Consider the following 18,141-nt stretch of genomic DNA (forward strand, 5'->3'; position numbering starts at 1 on the left):
ACGACCCTAGCATTTATGACCTCGTTTTTGTTTGCAAAACAAAATAAAAAACACAGGGGAAGTCACCCCAGTTGACGGCACCCTATTATTGATGCAATATTACCATATTATTGATGCGATATTACCTTATCCATGAACATGCCATTGAGCATTGACAATAACCTTGTCCACTGCAAGCTTTATATCAGCAGCCTTATAGCATTTTTTCTGTATCTGTAAGCTTACAGGACGGCCTGTAATTTCACACCATTTTAAGGTTGACGGTACTCTTCTTTTATAATTTATGATGGCCTTCTCATTTATTTTATTGAAAATACTAAGCACTGACTTCCCTTTTATTTACAGATTTTCAAATGTTTTTTTTTTATATTAGTGTTATTTCCCATTCATATATCTTTATTTATTTGTATCTGGTCTAGATTTTAACACTTGGGCTTCAGTTATTATTATTGAATAATTATAATTAGTTCAAAGACTAGATCAATTATTAGATCAAAGAATGGAAAACTCATTTAGAGTCTGCATGCTGTTTCTTCTGATCTCTAATCTGGTGAGTAGTAATTTTCATATTCTTGTAAAAGAATTCTTTTGTACATAGATTTAATTTTTAAGATATCCCCTGTGATAATTATATATACATAGGTGCAAATATAGTTTCAATTTTTATAGTTATAAAACCCCTTATTCTTTTTATACCCCCACCAACTTTTTGTGGCCTGATTAGGCTACATTTATTTCTAAATTTCAATGCATATACACTTCTCATATAGACTTTTATTTAATTTTGGTTGTAGAAGCCTTGGTACCAAAATTCTTACGGTACTCAGCTGCTGAAGAATATTCTGGTTCACCCTGAAGGCTGTCCTTGAAATGTATGCTCAACTCTATTGTTCTCTCTATGATGCTATATTATAAAAAATTATCATTCATTCAAATTTCTTTTATGAGCCTGTATAAGTAATGAAAATTAAAATTTGTACGTAGGTATATAATTTAGCTGAAAATAACTATACCTATACTGTACGTGTATTATCATTACAGAATTTCAAATTGTATGGTACCGTATACCAGTATGCAGTATGCTCCAATTATACGGTAATCATATTTCTGTTGTATTGGCAAAATGAGTTTCATACAAACCTTGAACTGGACACAATGTAAACAATCTAATCAAGTGGGTAGAAAAATCAGTTAGAAAGTTCCATGATAAAAAAGAAAGGAAACTTCTCATATCAGATCATGCAGATATGTTTTGTATGTAGTTGTTAGGCCCAAAAATGTTTGACACATGTGGGACTCTGAACAGGTCGAGTTTGATTGTAGTAATAAAGAAATCCTGTTATTGCAATGTTGAAGCTGAAAAAGCAAAAGGTAAAGCAGAACATGAAAATGCCATTGCTATTATCAACATTTCCCAACAAAATTACTTTGTGGGCGGATTTGTAAAAAAAAGTAAAGGCAACTAACATAGCTTATGTTGTCTGAATCATTTGATGAAATTTTTTACCATAATGATAATATTTGAATTTGATAATTGTGAATCCCACAGCTCCTCTCACATGGAGCCCTGGGCAAGAACCTCACGGTGACGGTCAACCCCGACTGTAGCGCTAGTACTGCTGATTGCTCCCTGCCTTGGCTGGTAGATGTTATCTCTCGGCCATCAGATTCTCTGAATGCAACTCAGGTACCGTCTTCATACAATAAACCTTTTCTATTCATGCCTCTTTCAAATTTAATAGTTTTATTGAAATTTGATAGTCATATGCTTACCTTTGAAATGTAAGATTTTTATAGAAATTTTATCTCTGAAAGCTCATTAAATGCAACCTACTTGATTTCTCATATATTTGAATAAATATTTCTCAGTTATAGTTAGTTATGAATGTGTCTCAAATTGTACGGTATACGTTTTAAGAATATTTAAGGAAGATTTCAAAAATGATAGGAACAAATTTGTGTTCTTTGATAGTCTGATGCCATGTATATGTATGAGATAAATTTATATTTTTATCCATTATTGTCATATTTAACCTATGCTCCCCATTTTATTTGCTTTTTGTAATCTCTATTCCTGCATTTAATGCTGAAGAGCTTTTCTGTTACTTCTCAAAATACTTGAAAAATGTTCCCCTAGCTTGTCTCTAGGTAGGTTCTTAGTTTTTACTACTGTGCTTTTATGTAGTAGTTTTCTTGTGCTTTACACAATCCAATGGTCAGTATAGTTAAAAATGCTCTCAATTTTCCTGCAGCTNCTATCACTCATGCTGTACCATTGAAAAATTTGAAAGTTTGAGTCCATATTTTCCCTATAAATCATCAGTACACGTATATGATGCCGTTCAACTATTCATTAACATACAAAGACGTTTTACATGACCCTCCTCCCTCTTCTATATTCCTTTTTTTTAAGTTTTAAATTTCCCAAGTTGTTATGAAATTCTTTCTCACCTTCACAAAAATTTCTAAATAGCAATCAGATGTTACTGGGTGCAGACACAATCTCACAGACCTTTCAGGCTTTTGATTTTTTTCACTTATAATTATTTTTAAATACCAGGTAAATATCTCAGAACTATAGAGACCTTCTTTTATGTGGAACAGTTTCTATGGGCATTGCACCTATTACATATAAATTCAAGAGAAACATTCCAATGAAAGCACGGATATCTGATAACTGTTTTATGCTTCAGTTTTCATGAAAGCTTAGAAGAGAAAGAAAGAGCATGAGATATTAACTTTCTACACATTTCTCTCTACTGTGTTCAGTACCACCATGTGTGGGGAGCCGTGGGTGCCCCGACCCTCATGGCCATCGAGTCCCCAGCAGATGCCAAGCTTTCTGTTGACTGGTCCTTGCTTGCAAGTCATCAGGCCTCAGCCATCCAGCTCCAGCCTGCCCCCCTCAGTGTCTTTGGTGTTGCTATCACTGAGGTGACTTTTCAAATCATATTATGTCATTCATACTTTCCCAATTATGTTGTTCAAATTTCCTAGATTTTATTAATTTAAACTGAAGCATTAATTTAAAATTTTAATCATTTATTGGGTATTTCAAATTATTGACAATGTCAGGTGATTTTTTTCTTGTGATCATTGTATTGTTTGTTGGTGCCCTATTAGGGCTCTGAAGTATAACTTATACGGTAGTAACCAATCATTCCATAATTTCATTTGCAATCAAATAAGTGTAGCAGTAGGACTAATCCATCCATATCAACATCCATCATGAATACTTAAAATTACCCAATTACTGTTATCTGAAACATTGGTTACTAAGACTTTTTTTGCAAGAAAGTTTTTTTTTGTATCTTGAAATAAATGATTAATGAGCAGATCATCCTCTTTGATGACGTTAACGACGAAGGCAGCATAAGGAACGTCAACAGCTCAGCACAGATAAGCCTGCCCAGCTCGCTTTTTGACTGGAACTTCACCGTGTCTTACACTGACTCTGATGTGCACGTGTCCTTCTACACCACCCACTGTAATAACACTGAACTGGAACCCAACTCTGGTCTTTACATCAATGTGAGTTACGTACTTCTCAACTCTTGTATAAATGGTCACTGCTGCCTCTGATACAACTACCTAATTTAGGCCATCTGATTTTTTCGTTCACTCTTTCTTGGTATTGATATCAAATTAAATGTACTCATATTTATGCCCTTCATTTATAATCAAGTCGATTCAATCTTGTATAATAGTGGTTTGTTTGCTTGAAGACTGTAGGGGTTATTGGTATAGTGCATAACCACGAAAGGCAATATTAAATGGTTGATGAGGTAGGTACCATCATTGAGATAAGAAATTATAGATGTTTGCTAGTGGAGGCAGCGAGCACGTTAGGTACAGCACAAAACGAGCACAGAATATTTTGCCACAGTAATCTGTCATATAACCGGTTACTGAAGAAAACACCGTTGTAATGCCCAGGCGAAGCTGCTCAACTTACTGCCTTGGTTTAAGTAATTAAACTATATTTCTCCAAACTATTTGAGGCTAAGCAGTACTAGGCTACAAAAAGAATTGTCCTGTCAGTGTTTTTATTGGTAAAACTCTAGTAGCATGCGTCTTCAAATTCAATTCATTTCAGTTGAAGATTGGGCTGTTATTTAATTTCCACATCTCCCCTAATTTTATTCCTAAGTTCTACCCGCCCATACTTTTCTGCCATGGTAATGGCTTGGATTCCCTAACTTCCTTTTGGTATTATTTTCAATTCCAATCTGTAATGCCGTGCTCCCTATGTAATTTTATATAGTTTTGGTGGACAATACGGTATTTCTAGAGGGTTTAATTTTATATAGGTAGTTTTGGTGGACTATATTTCTAGAGGGTTTAGTCAGCTCATCACGTGTAATGGTAATCATACTTCAACTTTAAACGAGATCTTCTACCTCTCATTGGTCATTAAGAACTTGTTACTCTCATTTCAAGATACTTTGTTGTGAAGCAGGTTTTAAGGTTAATATATTATGCAGTTCTCTTCATTCGATGAAGCTCCCCCTCCTAACTTCCCTTCCCTGACGGGCTCGCTGCGTGCAGTTGAGCGCCAGTTTGGAGGGGCGGCGTTCCGATGACCCGCCGCGCCTGTTCTGCCACGCGTCCGCCGCGGCTGTCGACTTCATCCTCGACAACCTCATCCTCAACGTCACCAACCCCAACCCCAGTGACTAGTGAGCGCACGTTTGTACTAATGTTTATCTTGATGGTATATTGCTCGTTATGTCAAATTTACTTATCCGTTTAGGGCTTAGTGTTCATGAGAAAACTTACGCTGACACATTTCCTCAATTTTTTGGTAGATTGAGTTAATTTCTGTATTCAATACGGTGTGGCGGTAGGACGATGGACTAACGTAGAAACTTTGAATGAAGCCATAAAATTGTATTCAATATATCAGTAAGGAGACAAATTCACTCTCAGTGGGAATGGAATTTTGGTGAAAATGTTAATAGCAGTTTTAACGACTATTCCATTATGTTGGCTAACAAATGGCAAATTTAAACACATAATGAACTATACGGTATTCTCTTAATTTAAATTCCTGCATTAACGAAGGCTTTGTCTAGCGAATTTTTTAAAATTTGTTTAATAGACGATGAAGCGAGACTTTTCTAGCTAAAGCTTTCTTGCTTTAGCTAGAACCATACCATACCATACCGTATCCCTGCAAAAAAAGACTCAACTCTTCTGGAGTCGCGAATAGTAGCGCTACCGTAATCGTCACTGCTGACCTTTGTGTTGCTGACGGCATATTGCTCGTAGGTACATCTCGTTCCCTTTCTTTGGTGTGGCCCTAGTGATGCACAGAATTGTTTTATTAGTCGGGTTATTTATGTATGTATACAAAAAAATTTCTAAACTTATTGAGATTTTTAAAATTCATATTCTCAAGTAGAGGCTATACGTCTGTTCTTCTAAGACTTGAGAAATTTAGGTTTAGAAAATTGTATGCAAAACTGGCTTTTGCCTTATATGGCCCCACGTGGGCATCGTGCCCTGTCATTGGTAACGTATTGTAACTGGTAATGGCCTGTCACGTGTATCGTAAGTGTAATTGGTCCATGACCGTCCTTCTTTAATAAGTTGCAAATAAATACCGTCAAACAGGGTAAAAAGGGATTTTGAGCATTTTTTGTCGATAATTTCTCACCATGAAAGATTTCATAAACAAGTTTGGGCCCATTTTAAAAGTTTTTGCAAGGGCTATCAAATGGTAGCCTATCTGAGTATCTCTGAAAAAATGCCATACCTATGCTATTGCATTGGTTGATTGGTAGGCTAATTGGTATGATGCCAGGCCAGTTGCAGCCAGTGCCAGTCACTGCTCACTGGCTCACTGCCAGATGAAAATTAAAAGCCTCCTGAAATTTGGAGATGATGTAGATGTAGAATAAATGACATTTTCTGTGTTTTTTTACTTGTTTATCTTTTATTGATATGATTTGATATCACAATATTCATTCATTACCATATTATTGATGTGATTTTACCATATCCATAAGCATGCCATAATTGCCATTGAGCATGTACAACAAACTTGTCCACTGCAAGCTTCATATCAGCAGCCAAGCCAGCCATATAGCATTTCTTCTGTATCTGTAAGGTCACTAAGGTTAGAAACAGAAAGGAAAGGACTAAGGTAAGGTGTAAGCTTACAGGATGGCTTGTAATTTCACACCATTTTAATTGGGTTAAGTGAATTCACTATAAAAAAAAAGATTGTAAAAAAACATATCTGAAACAGAAAGGAATGTTTTAGTAACAACCATCATATGCTAGTCTGGAAAAGTCCTATTTTTGTCTGAAATATCGCGGCTCTAATATCATATAATTTCAGACTCAGTAGGTATGAAATCTCGCGGCTCGATTGTCATAAATTTTTGTTAGATTAAAAAATCGCGGTTTGCACTTCACAAACATGTCATTTCATAAAATTTTCAACTTCCGCAATCCGCATTGCTTTACCGTTTCTGCCAAAAATATCTTGCAGAAAAAACATAAACATCGTAATGTAAACAAATAAACAAAACGTTTGTTGAAGATCGCGCATAGTTGCGGNTACTTGCTACTTGGCCAATGACTTTGAGGCCTGCTCTTAAACGGTAAGTCCACACTTGTCTTCTCGCAATCAGGTGACCAAATGAACTAATTTTAAATGATTGAAATAATTTTATTGATCTTTTGACTATAGTTCCAAGAAAGTTCAGATATTTGATCAGTGATCACTCTCCATGCATTATGGCATAAGGATTTTCCATACCAAACGGCATCCAGCATTTTAAACAAATTCAATCAATCGATAGTATATATGACAAGATTATGTTTTGAACTTTCAAAAATTATTCACTTATCAAAATTTGTTTATCTACCAAAGATATCATAACTTGGTGTTGAATTGTCATTCATCAGAATTAGAGTGAGTGCATACAAGATAGTACGTTGCAACGCATTTCCAAAATTGATAGAACGTTGGTGTAATGTCTATGAGAGCCTGCATTCTTAAGGACACTCGATTTACACGATGTATTCATCTCTCATTATTTTCCAGATCCTCGAAGAACAGAAGCAGGCATGGATGAGGGCATGTAACTGGAAGTAGGCATGTCGAAGAGAGGCCTGTTCTCACCACACCAGTGTGCTACCATCTGACCGTGCCTGTTCGCTACAATCTCACCGCACCTGTACGCCTGTCTCTTATACACATCTAGATGTGTATAAGAGACAGGACCTGTATTTTGCATGTTTTAATTTAAGTTTAATTTATCTAGTAAAAAAATGGCATAATTTTGGAAAAAAAGTGGTCAAAGTTACCCCATTTTATGGTACTTCTCATTCTATGTTGCCTGGTGCGCAATTCTATCTATGAAATTCTCTGCACAATTGTGTGATGGCCAATTATGCCTTTTTTGCTGAGTGAATTTTTTTTTTCGCTGAACGAGGTAAATTGAATAAAATTCATTGATTTTAATTGATTTTTTTTGTTAAATGGAGCCTTTGCTATCCAAGGTTTTTACTGTAAATGCATTTTTGGGGTGTCCCTTATTACTCAGTTGTGCAAAAATGGCTGCCAATTTTTTTGGGAATGAGCTACGCAAATTCTGTCAAGAAGGTTTTAAAGCCAACATCTGTGTGCTAATTTTATATCAGTTGAATTTTTTATATTGCAAATAATTATTTGCTTCTGACCTTAGCAAAGGTACTTTTCCAAAATCTCACTTTTTTGGGGGGATTTTTTAAATGTAGTAAATGTATGATTTCTTTACTTGCTTTATGATACATAGATAGGAAAAATTTTGAACTTAATGCCATTTTTTTTAGTTTTGCAATATTTCAATTAGTTTAGCTGCTATAATTCTAAGAAATGTCAGAGGACTGTCCCTTATTACCCTTATTATATGTCCCTTATTGTCCCTCAGCCTCTCTAAAGGTTGACGGTCCGGGCCGGTATAGTATCAGCATGTGAAGCCAAGTAAAACAAACTCAGGGAACAAATGGAGGAAGAACCAAGCAAACATGTATTACATATAATCAGTGGTACATGAAGGTGAAGGGTGCAAAATTAGTTGGTTAGTAATGAGACAGCCCAGGGCTATGAGTGATGGGGTGAACCTAGCATGAGAACATAAATAGCCAGCAGCCCAAACTGGTTTGAACAGTAAAGAATAAACAATGATACATGGTAAATAAACTAAACTGGGCCAGAATAATGATCTGTAGCATAAATCAAATCAAGAATAATGAAACCAAGGAATCAAGGGCTCAAAACGGGCCCTGGGTCAGGCCTGGTCCATCAAGTGGCGTCCGCACCAAAGAAACAAGATGGCGGTGGTCTTACTTGTGAGTAGCAGTGGGGTAGACTCAACTGGCACGTTAGGGCAGCTCTGACATGAGTTGCTAGACAGGACTTAAAGGGCATCCATGTTTGCCTCTAGTGTCAGCTCGAGTAGCTCAAGAGCAGCCCAAGAATCGTCTGCAATGTTTCTCAGTCAGCCCACAGCTTGCCTGTCACTCATCCAGAACTGGCATCAAACTAGCTCAGAACTTGTCGGAATGCGCTCCAAATTGGCCCAGAATATGCCCCACGTTGGCCGCTCTGCAAAAGTGCAGGAACAAGAACACAAAACCTATCCAACAATAACACTTGAAAGTTGAAACACATAAGTACACTAGGAACACATAAGAACAAATTGATCTACCTAATGCAAAACTGTAAAGCAATTTTAAGGGAAACCCCCACAACTCAAAAACTATTTGACATAGAAAAATTTTGTCAATGGGCATTAAACGCCTAATACTGAGGCTACATAACACAATAGAAAGATTTGAAAAGCTTGCATATCTAATACGTACCATATATTAGCTCATTTATTTTATGTAGACATAACTATTATTTTAATGTAGTTTATTTTATTGTTTTATGTTTGACCTTTGCTCAGGCATAAAAATTGATTCTAAACAGATTCAATGACTGCAAATGTAATTTCATTTGCTACTTATCTTTAGAATAAAGTACTCCATTTGTTTGTTTGTGTTGTGCTTGAATGAAGTTTCACTAAATCTTTGTCATTGCCATCCAAAAACTTACACCATTGAAACAAGATACACTGACTATGTTCAACATGTACGTAATCAATTTGGGTGCATGTCTGACAATGATTCATGTCCATCATGTTGCCCAGAGCAAATTTAAACTGGATCAGTTTTTCTCTGAGGCAAGAGCATTCAAAGAAACCTCCTGGCAACTAAGCTTTCTGCTAGTCTGTCGATCTCCTTGTGACAAACACACCGTAATGTCCCACTTGCTTGCTTTTTCCTTTGAGCCTCTATAAGATGTCATCTTTGATCATTTTTTATCTCGTATTTACTTCAGATGTAATTGGCAAAATTTCCCAATGATATTTGAAGCAAAATATGATATCGTTGGCAAAAGTTGCTGCTATCATCATTCTGTCATCCCTATATTTTATTTATAAATATAATTTTTAACTGGTGAATAGAGCAGCTATCATCTAATTGCCTGATCATTACTCATCCCTCGCACACTCTTCTTTTCATTACCGCTTTGGTTTTACTTCCAGCTTACTTTGTTGATTTGTTAGGCTAGCTGCACTGCAGAGTGCCGGTGTGAACGGAACTGATGTCAGGCCGTCAACGATTAGATTCGTGTATTGTGTATGGGTCAGTGATTCTGCAGAAGAGACGGCTTCTCAACTGGAGGGCGTATCCAATCTTATTGCGAGACTTTCGCGGCAAAAAATCCTAGCGTTGCTTCTTTCGAAAAAATTCTAACGTTGCTTGATGCGTGTGGAATGTTTTTAAAACTGTAGAATATTCTGTTATGTTCACGAAGCTCACAAATGCAATTCCCACTCCTTCCGTCGATGCGCCACTGAACGATCACTTCGACATTTCTGGGTGCACTAGCAGTGGAGGACCTAACAGTCAGTACAACATCCTTGAAACAAAGTTTTTTTTTATACTAAAAAATGACTTAGCGATTTAGCTAACCCTATCTGCCATAACCAAATCTGAACCCAACGATATCGTTAAATTCCTTTAAACCGATAACAATAACCTAACGTTCACTACTTTTAGCCATTAGTTTTCAATATTTCGTGAATATTTTAGTGCATTGAAACTGACGGCAAAGCGATCCAGAAAACACAAACAATTCCATTATATGTAGTGAAGAACATGCACGTCTGTATAATTCATTCATTTGTGTTCAGAACACGATGTCTCGGATCCTATTGCTTGTATTTCCATTGTTATATTCATTATGCCAATTATGTGTAAAAAAAGTCTCGTACAAACAAGAACTAACGATCCAACTACCATTATTCAATAACTACTATGTTCAGGAAGCGACACAACGTAACCTGATTATTGTCTATTGAGTTAATAATTCCGCATCGATGCTCGTTATTCAATTATGTTTTTTTATTGAGCAAATGTCTCTCATCGATTGATGCCTTGTAAATTGAATTAAGCCTCAAGCTGAGGGAGGTAAAATAGTAATACGAGATGACAGCCCTGTCACACCTCTGGGACTTGTCTATGCATGGTTGAACTAAGGTCTGAGTTGCAGCTGGAGTGTTTCTGTAAACGGCTTTAACTCACTTTATGATACTATTCGCATCTTGGAATAATTATTCAGCGAATGTATTTCATTTATATTTTGCTTCATATCTATTCATATATGTTTCATTTCATGTACAGATTATATTTATGTTTAATTATGCCACTGAGATCCAATGCAACGAGCTTCTAGCAGTCAAACCAGGCCTCTCAATGCTTTGAGAGCGAGTAATTTGATGAGCCTTAAGGAGTGAGAGGAGGTTGACTACTTGCCAAGATGTCTCAAAATAAAGTTTGTTTGTTAGATAACAAGAATAGAAGCGCTCAAGAAAAGATTCGTCAACAAACGCAAATCATGCCCATGGTAGGTCAGCCTAACAGAAGCATGTAAAGGTACAAATGTAGGTTAAAGCCTAGGTTAAGATAAGATAAAGGTTGTCTGCGGGCGAGAAAAAGAAGAGAAGCGTCCTAGAAAAGATAATTTAATCAAACAAAAAACGAGATTATGGGCTAACATTGTAACTTATTGTCAACTATTTCAATCTTTGATCCTTGCTTCGCAGTGACAAATTGTGGTCATCGATGTGATGATTTTGTTCTAAATTCTAACATAACCCTTGATATTTCTCTATTGCAGCAGTTTCAAGATATATTATAACAGGAGACAAAAAAACCCTCATTAAGAAAATCCTTCAACTGAGAACTTTCTTAATCAACCCAGAAAATTTATAAAACAGTAAAGTTTAGCTAATACAAACATCTGGAGATATCTTGACCAGGACGCACGGTTCCCAAATTGACTCTCTAAGTTGAAAGAAAATGTATTTAAGATGATCCAATCTTTATCACTTCCAATCCAGAACGAATTTTTTAATATTAATAACGAACTGCCCTATGAAGGAGGATAAATTGGAGTGATCACATATTATTATCACTGAAAATTGTGGTAAATAATTACGGTCAAGAAGGGATAAATCTGGATTGACACATCACACAAACAAAAAAAATTAATTATTAACAAAACTTATTGTCTAGCTACCGCTGAAGCGGTAAAAAAAAGGTTCGAAGTTGAGATCGTGCTTTAAAATTTACTTCCAGAAGTTGAACCATGCATATAATAATTTATCGTCTGTTAGTAAACTTTATATAAATAAAAGATCCATAGGTGCAATTTATTTTTTTTAAACACTTATGACTTTTGATTCTCATTGTGCATTGTGGTACGGTAGGATAATATCACATTAGAATTTGCACACCGTGCAAATTCCATTCTAGCATATAAATAAAAAAAAAACAATTTGCACACCGTGCAAATTCCATTCTAGCATATAAATAAAATTCGAATCATAAGCGCAATTAGAATTGTTTCAACAATGATTGCGGTCGATTTTTACTTCGGCATACGACACAGTATTCGAAGTTGGAAGCGGCTACGTGATCTAAATCCCGATTGTAAATCACAACATAACAAATATTACACACCAGCATAATTTTGATGAATCTATGTGTGACGAGTTATTACAGGTTCTGGATCTACTTACTTCCCTCATAAAGCTAATTCAACTCGCCAATATGACATCTTTCCTGAAAAACCGGGTTCAATATTTGTGTTCGGCTTCCGGGTTTCAGCGGTGCTAACGCGCGACCGTTAAAATTAGAGAGTCAGCTGCGTTCGTCCAGTGAACATATCTGTAGTGTCAATCGCCCTTTAATTCGTAAAGTTAACTAGCAAAAATTCATCTATTTTTCACATATTACTTGCTCATGGAGTATACTTCTATACCAGTACGGCAGACGGCAGTACCACGAGTGTAAATAGCGAAGGCCGAAGGGTCCGTCCAGCGTCAAGAACCCACTCCCAGCCTGAGCGGCTGAGCCTCCCTGCCCTATCACTTCTGACTCCTCTTCTCTTCATGACTCATGAGTGATGAGAAGAGACAGTCTGTAACCAGTACCGTCGGTCCGTCATGTCTAACGGGGTAATAAGGGACAGGCGACTGGGCGAGGTAAATCGGGAGAGTCGTCCTAACGGTCCCACATTTTGTAGAAATGTTGTAGCAGCTAAAGTGCTAAACTAATCACTAATCAGAATATTGTGAAGCTAAAAATAGTGGCATAAAGTTCATACCTAGATGATAGATGTAAAATAAATGACATTTTCTGTTACATGTAACCGATGTAAGTGATGTAGCTGATGTAGGTACTTGTTTTTTCTTTATTGATAAGATTGTACGTTTGTACCATATCCATACATTACACTGATTACAGTATTATTGATGTGAGATTACCATAGTATCCATAATCCATGGAGTATGGAGTTGGACATACCATTACTAGGCATTAGGCATTAACTATTGACATCAAACTTGTCCACTGCAAGCTTCATAGTATCAGCAGCCATATAGCATTTTTTCCTGTAAAAAAATTCAGTTAATGAAATTTTAGAGCCAACACCTGTCTAAAACTTTTTTCAAGTAAAATTTTTAATATGGCAAATATTTTTTATATAGTATTGAGTACGTAGGCTATTGACCTTAGCAAAAGTACCTACCAGGCCTGTCTCTTATACACATCTAGATGTGTATAAGAGACAGGTNNAGCTACACTGTGTGGTGAGAGATGCAGTTACAGCCACGCTACACCTCCACTAGCTACACTGTGTGGTGAGAGATGCAGTTACAGCCACGCTACACCTCCACTAGCTACACTGTGTGGTGAGAGATGCAGTTACAGCCACGCTACACCTCCACTAGCTACACTGTGTGGTGAGAGATGCAGTTACAGCCACGCTACACCTCCACTAGCTACACTGTGTGGTGAGAGATGCAGTTACAGCCATGCTACACCTCCACTAGCTACACTGTGTGGTGAGAGATGCAGTTACAGCCATGCTACACCTCCACTAGCTACACTGTGTGGTGAGAGATGCAGTTACTGTCACACTAAACTTCCTCCAGCTACATTGTGTGGTGAGAGTTACAGTTACAGCCACGCTACACTTCCTCCCAGTACAAATACTAAAAGTTTCACTGCAAGTCTGCCGAATGTTGCGCTCTGCACACGTAAGTGCACACGTCGTCAACAATAACGCAAGCCTTTTTTTTCATCCGAGTTTACCTTGATAAAAAAGCTGAGTGGCTGAGCAGCATGCATCTGTCTCGTAGCCGCCTCCCTCTTACCCAAGCAAGCATCGCACTGAAGTGCAGGTATATCGCGAACAATGTCCAACGCCATCAACACGCAAAATCAAATTAAAAAGTGACTACTAACACAGTCACGAATTTCGCACCACATTTACACAACTTACACCCAGTAAAAGGGCTCAACGAATAACGGTAAAGGTATCCATGGAATGAGATCCCGTTTTTTAGCTACCTTGATGAGTACATGTTGATCTTTATTAACCACGTGCTGGTAAACTTGAGTTGGAATAATCCAAAGATAAGCATCGAAATTCATAACTTGTCCTTACTTATCTGCCCATTTGTTTCTGTATGACACCTTATTATAATTTGATTATGAATGTGTGTATATTCGCCGACTTTAAGAGTTGTTGCCTTCGAGTCCTTCAAAAATTTCTTCGCCGTTTCTTCAAAATTCACCGTTCAATGACTTAAAAAATCGTCAATGACGTGACGAGATCTGGCTGATATCTCGTGTTAATTTAATCATGTAATGGAGATTTATAGATAAACTTATTCATGGATAAACATATTCATAGATGAACATATATAATCATTTCAACCTCTTGGACTAGGTAGTTGTCCCGCAGTATCTGCTAACTTCTTTTGTGCCAGGTCGTTCACGGCGGGGTCCGGCTCACCGCCCACTGAGGGGCTGTCAACGAACGTGCTCATCGTGATCGTGGTGGGCCTGGGGGTGCCGGTGCTGGCCATGCTGCTGGCGGGCATCGGGCTCGCCGTCTGGAAGTGTCGTAAGGGCCGCAGCGCCGATCACGAGGCACTCCTCTCACAAGAAGAGGATGGGGCACAGGCCCCAGACGTGCAGAGGCAGATATAATTTCAGTCATCTGGACAAACGTCTCTTGCCCAGAGAGAAAGTGTGGGCAACTGATACGAACAGCTTTCATTTGTTGGGCTTGTACACTTTTTGCGTATCATGATTATTTATTGCGTATTTTTGTACTTAGTTTGCCGTGTTGTAAGTGATAGAAAGTTGTGATAACAAAGGAATCACTTATGATAAAGAATTGAGATTGGATGTTTATATTGTGGTTCATTTTCTTGACATTTTCGTTGAATTAAAAGAATAAAAGTATGGTCTTTCCAAGATGTTCTCCCCCATATGATGCTGGTAACTCTAGTCAACTTGACGAGGCTCGTGAAACTTTGCGGATGAACCCTCATGATTAGCTTTGTAAACTTTCATGTAGAAGCTTTGTTAATATGGTTCAATCATAAATGGAGCTTTGGCTTTAATTGCACATGTATCATAATTTCAATTTCTGTCACGTCCAGCAAATTTTTAATCTTCCAAGTTGAATTTAACTAAAAACCGCGACGAGTAGCAGGCGAGTCTTGAGCTAACCTAGAGGCTGCGTTGCAGGTGATAGCAGTGGAATGCTGCGGCCGTGACATAAGCATGACGAGTTTCATTCACATGAACATCTAAGTGTAGAATTATCCGTGGGTTTAGGAAGGTACGTCATTCCTGCAATAATCAGCTTCATTCTGATGTTTGTGATGCTAGACTAATTTTTATCTTAGTTTTTTATGAAGTTTTAGATTAGCGATTAGCGCTAATAGAAAGTATCTACGAAATCATTAAGCAAATCGTTGCGGATAATTTAGGTGTATCTATCAGTTCATTTGGCCTGGGTTTTTGCAGGAAATTAGTTAGTATGCGGTATTCTTGTGAGGAATGTTGGTCTGACAACACCTGGTGCCGTCACTGGTGTTGATTCTGTTCTTTGTTCCCGAGGCGCGAACAATTCTGTTATTAAATCGTGAACTGAATATTCAGTTACGACCAATGTATGAATATTCAATTACTCCATTACATATGATAAATATTGCGCACTGTTTGGTATGTGTCAAGAATTTTTTCCATCGTTCGATCCGAAATAGTTTATAATAAATCTGGGATACTTTTCTTGTCTGTGCGCGTTTCTTGCCATTCGATCTTCATGTGCTGCTCTACTTCTTTGCGTGTCGTGTACAATTCGTTTGAAGAAACTTGTATTGTGTCAATCTATTCAATGAATTCTCCTCACTTCGCCTCCTTGAGTGCCCGTAGTCTGTAGTTAGCAAGCTATTATGCTTAGCTTGCTGTGGCGGTTGATTTAGTGGAAGAATCAGCGTTAGAATTGGTGGCATTGTTAGCTACGAAGTTTCCTTATGTTCATGTGTGCCCTTTTATATTTTCGTTACAGTGTAATGGTTGTTCCCTTTCCTGCTATATTCTTAGCCACTTCTATTTATCTCTTAGCTTACGTCCCTAGGAAGTACTCGAGCGCAGGAAAATTTCTGTTAGAAGATTGCCAGGGAAATTATGTGATGTAAGCAAAGAGTTAGTGAAGTTTGTGTTTCTTGTCAGCCGCTCGCCACTTTGTACTCCATTTATTGTGTGAGGGCGTGACGATATTTGCTCAATTGTGTTGTCTTGCTGCGCTGGGTGGTTGTGAACTCCGAAGCTCAATAGGAAATGCCAGGTTATTATTGCATCGCGTGCACCGAGTTTGGAGCCAAAGTTGCAATGATCGCTCTGTTTCATTTTATGTGCATCATGAGAATTTGATGAACCAATGCATATATCTTAATATGAAATATACGTGAATTTTCATTAAAATATTTTTTCAACTTTATCGCATGATTTATTCAATCCCTTGCAGTGCCGTGGCAGTTTAAAATTGACGCCCGATAAACAACCTCATTTTGAGGAGTTGTTAAAAGCAAAATTTTTGTAGGTTTCGGTATTGCAACATGTTCCTTTTATGTGTCATCTCATCGATTATTTTGCATGTAATTCCAAAATAACCGCATAGGTTGAAGGCACATTGAGCCGAAGTCTGGACAGCGCGCATGCCACAGGCTATTGTAATTTTTGATGAGCGTACGCTGCTCGCGATGCTCCCTCTTCCACCTGCGTGATTGTGACAGTCGGTGGCGTGAAGAAAAAATTCACGACCCACTATTTTGAACGCATCTTCCAGCTGCCTTACTTTACCACTTGCCGGAAAAAATGTTCCTCCTGCGCATTGCGTAAAATTGTCCAATACGAGCTACAAAAACCGTAATCGAACCCAATGTATGGTTTTTAAGGCAGCGGCTTGGCAATTGCCATGAAATATTGAACACGTTTACAGTCTTAAGTTCATGGGAGTGCCGGTGTGAACGGAACTGATGTCGTCAGGCCGTCAGCGATTAGATTCGTGTCTTGTGTATGGGTCAGTGATTCTACAGAAGAGACGACTTCTCAACTGAAGGGCGTATCCAATCTTATTGCGAGACTTTCGCGGCAAAAAATCCTAGCGTTGCTTCTTTCGAAAAAATTCTAACGTTGCTTGATGCGTGTGGAATGTTTTTAAAACTGTAGAATATTCTGTTATGTTCACGAAGCTCACAAATGCAATTCCCACTCCTTCCGTCGATGCGCCACTGAACGATCACTTCGACATTTCTGGGTGCACTAGCAGTGGAGGACCTAACAGTCAGTACAACATCCTTGAAACAAAGTTTTTTTTTATACTAAAAAATGACTTAGCGATTTAGCTAACCCTATCTGCCATAACCAAATCTGAACCCAACGATATCGTTAGATTCCTTTAAACCGATAACAATAACCTAACGTTCACTACTTTTAGCCATTAGTTTTCAATATTTCGTGAATATTTTAGTGCATTGAAACTGACGGCAAAGCGATCCAGAAAACACAAACAATTCCATTATATGTAGTGAAGAACATGCACGTCTGTATAATTCATTCATTTGTGTTCAGAACACGATGTCTCGGATCCTATTGCTTGTATTTCCATTGTTATATTCATTATGCCAATTATGTGTAAAAAAAGTCTCGTACAAACAAGAACTAACGATCCAACTACCATTATTCAATAACTACTATGTTCAGGAAGCGACACAACGTAACCTGATTATTGTCTATTGAGTTAATAATTCCGCATCGATGCTCGTTATTCAATTATGTTTTTTTATTGAGCAAATGTCTCTCATCGATTGATGCCTTGTAAATTGAATTAAGCCTCAAGCTGAGGGAGGTAAAATAGTAATACGAGATGACAGCCCTGTCACACTTCTGGGACTTGTCTATGCATGGTTGAACTAAGGTCTGAGTTGCAGCTGGAGTGTTTCTGTAAACGGCTTTAACTCACTTTATGATACTATTCGCATCTTGGAATAATTATTCAGCGAATGTATTTCATTTATATTTTGCTTCATATCTATTCATATATGTTTCATTTCATGTACAGATTATATTTATGTTTAATTATGCCACTGAGATCCAATGCAACGAGCTTCTAGCAGTCAAACCAGGCCTCTCAATGCTTTGAGAGCGAGTAATTTGATGAGCCTTAAG

At 37.6% G+C, this 18,141-nt stretch overlaps 2 protein-coding genes across 2 annotated transcripts; both read left to right on the forward strand.

Annotated features, from left to right (window-relative positions):
* Positions 1–362: 362 nt before the first annotated feature.
* On the forward strand, positions 363–4,680 carry LOC108669092 (glycosylated lysosomal membrane protein A). The gene is made up of 5 exons (XM_018156379.2): positions 363–550; positions 1,550–1,687; positions 2,770–2,934; positions 3,337–3,531; positions 4,549–4,680. Exons 1-5 carry the CDS (start codon positions 500–502, stop codon positions 4,678–4,680), a joined length of 681 nt encoding a protein of 226 aa, XP_018011868.1. The 5' UTR covers positions 363–499.
* An 8,484-nt stretch (positions 4,681–13,164) lies between these two features.
* LOC125178837 (glycosylated lysosomal membrane protein-like) lies at positions 13,165–16,411 on the forward strand. The gene is made up of 2 exons (XM_047883532.1): positions 13,165–13,199; positions 14,385–16,411. The coding sequence occupies exons 1-2, from the start codon at positions 13,165–13,167 to the stop codon at positions 14,605–14,607; spliced, it is 258 nt and encodes an 85-aa protein (XP_047739488.1). The 3' UTR covers positions 14,608–16,411.
* Positions 16,412–18,141: the final 1,730 nt, after the last annotated feature.

This window comes from Hyalella azteca, unplaced genomic scaffold (genome assembly GCF_000764305.2).
Source record: "Hyalella azteca isolate HAZT.00-mixed unplaced genomic scaffold, Hazt_2.0.2 contig13200, whole genome shotgun sequence".
Taxonomy (NCBI): Eukaryota; Metazoa; Arthropoda; class Malacostraca; order Amphipoda; family Hyalellidae; genus Hyalella; species Hyalella azteca.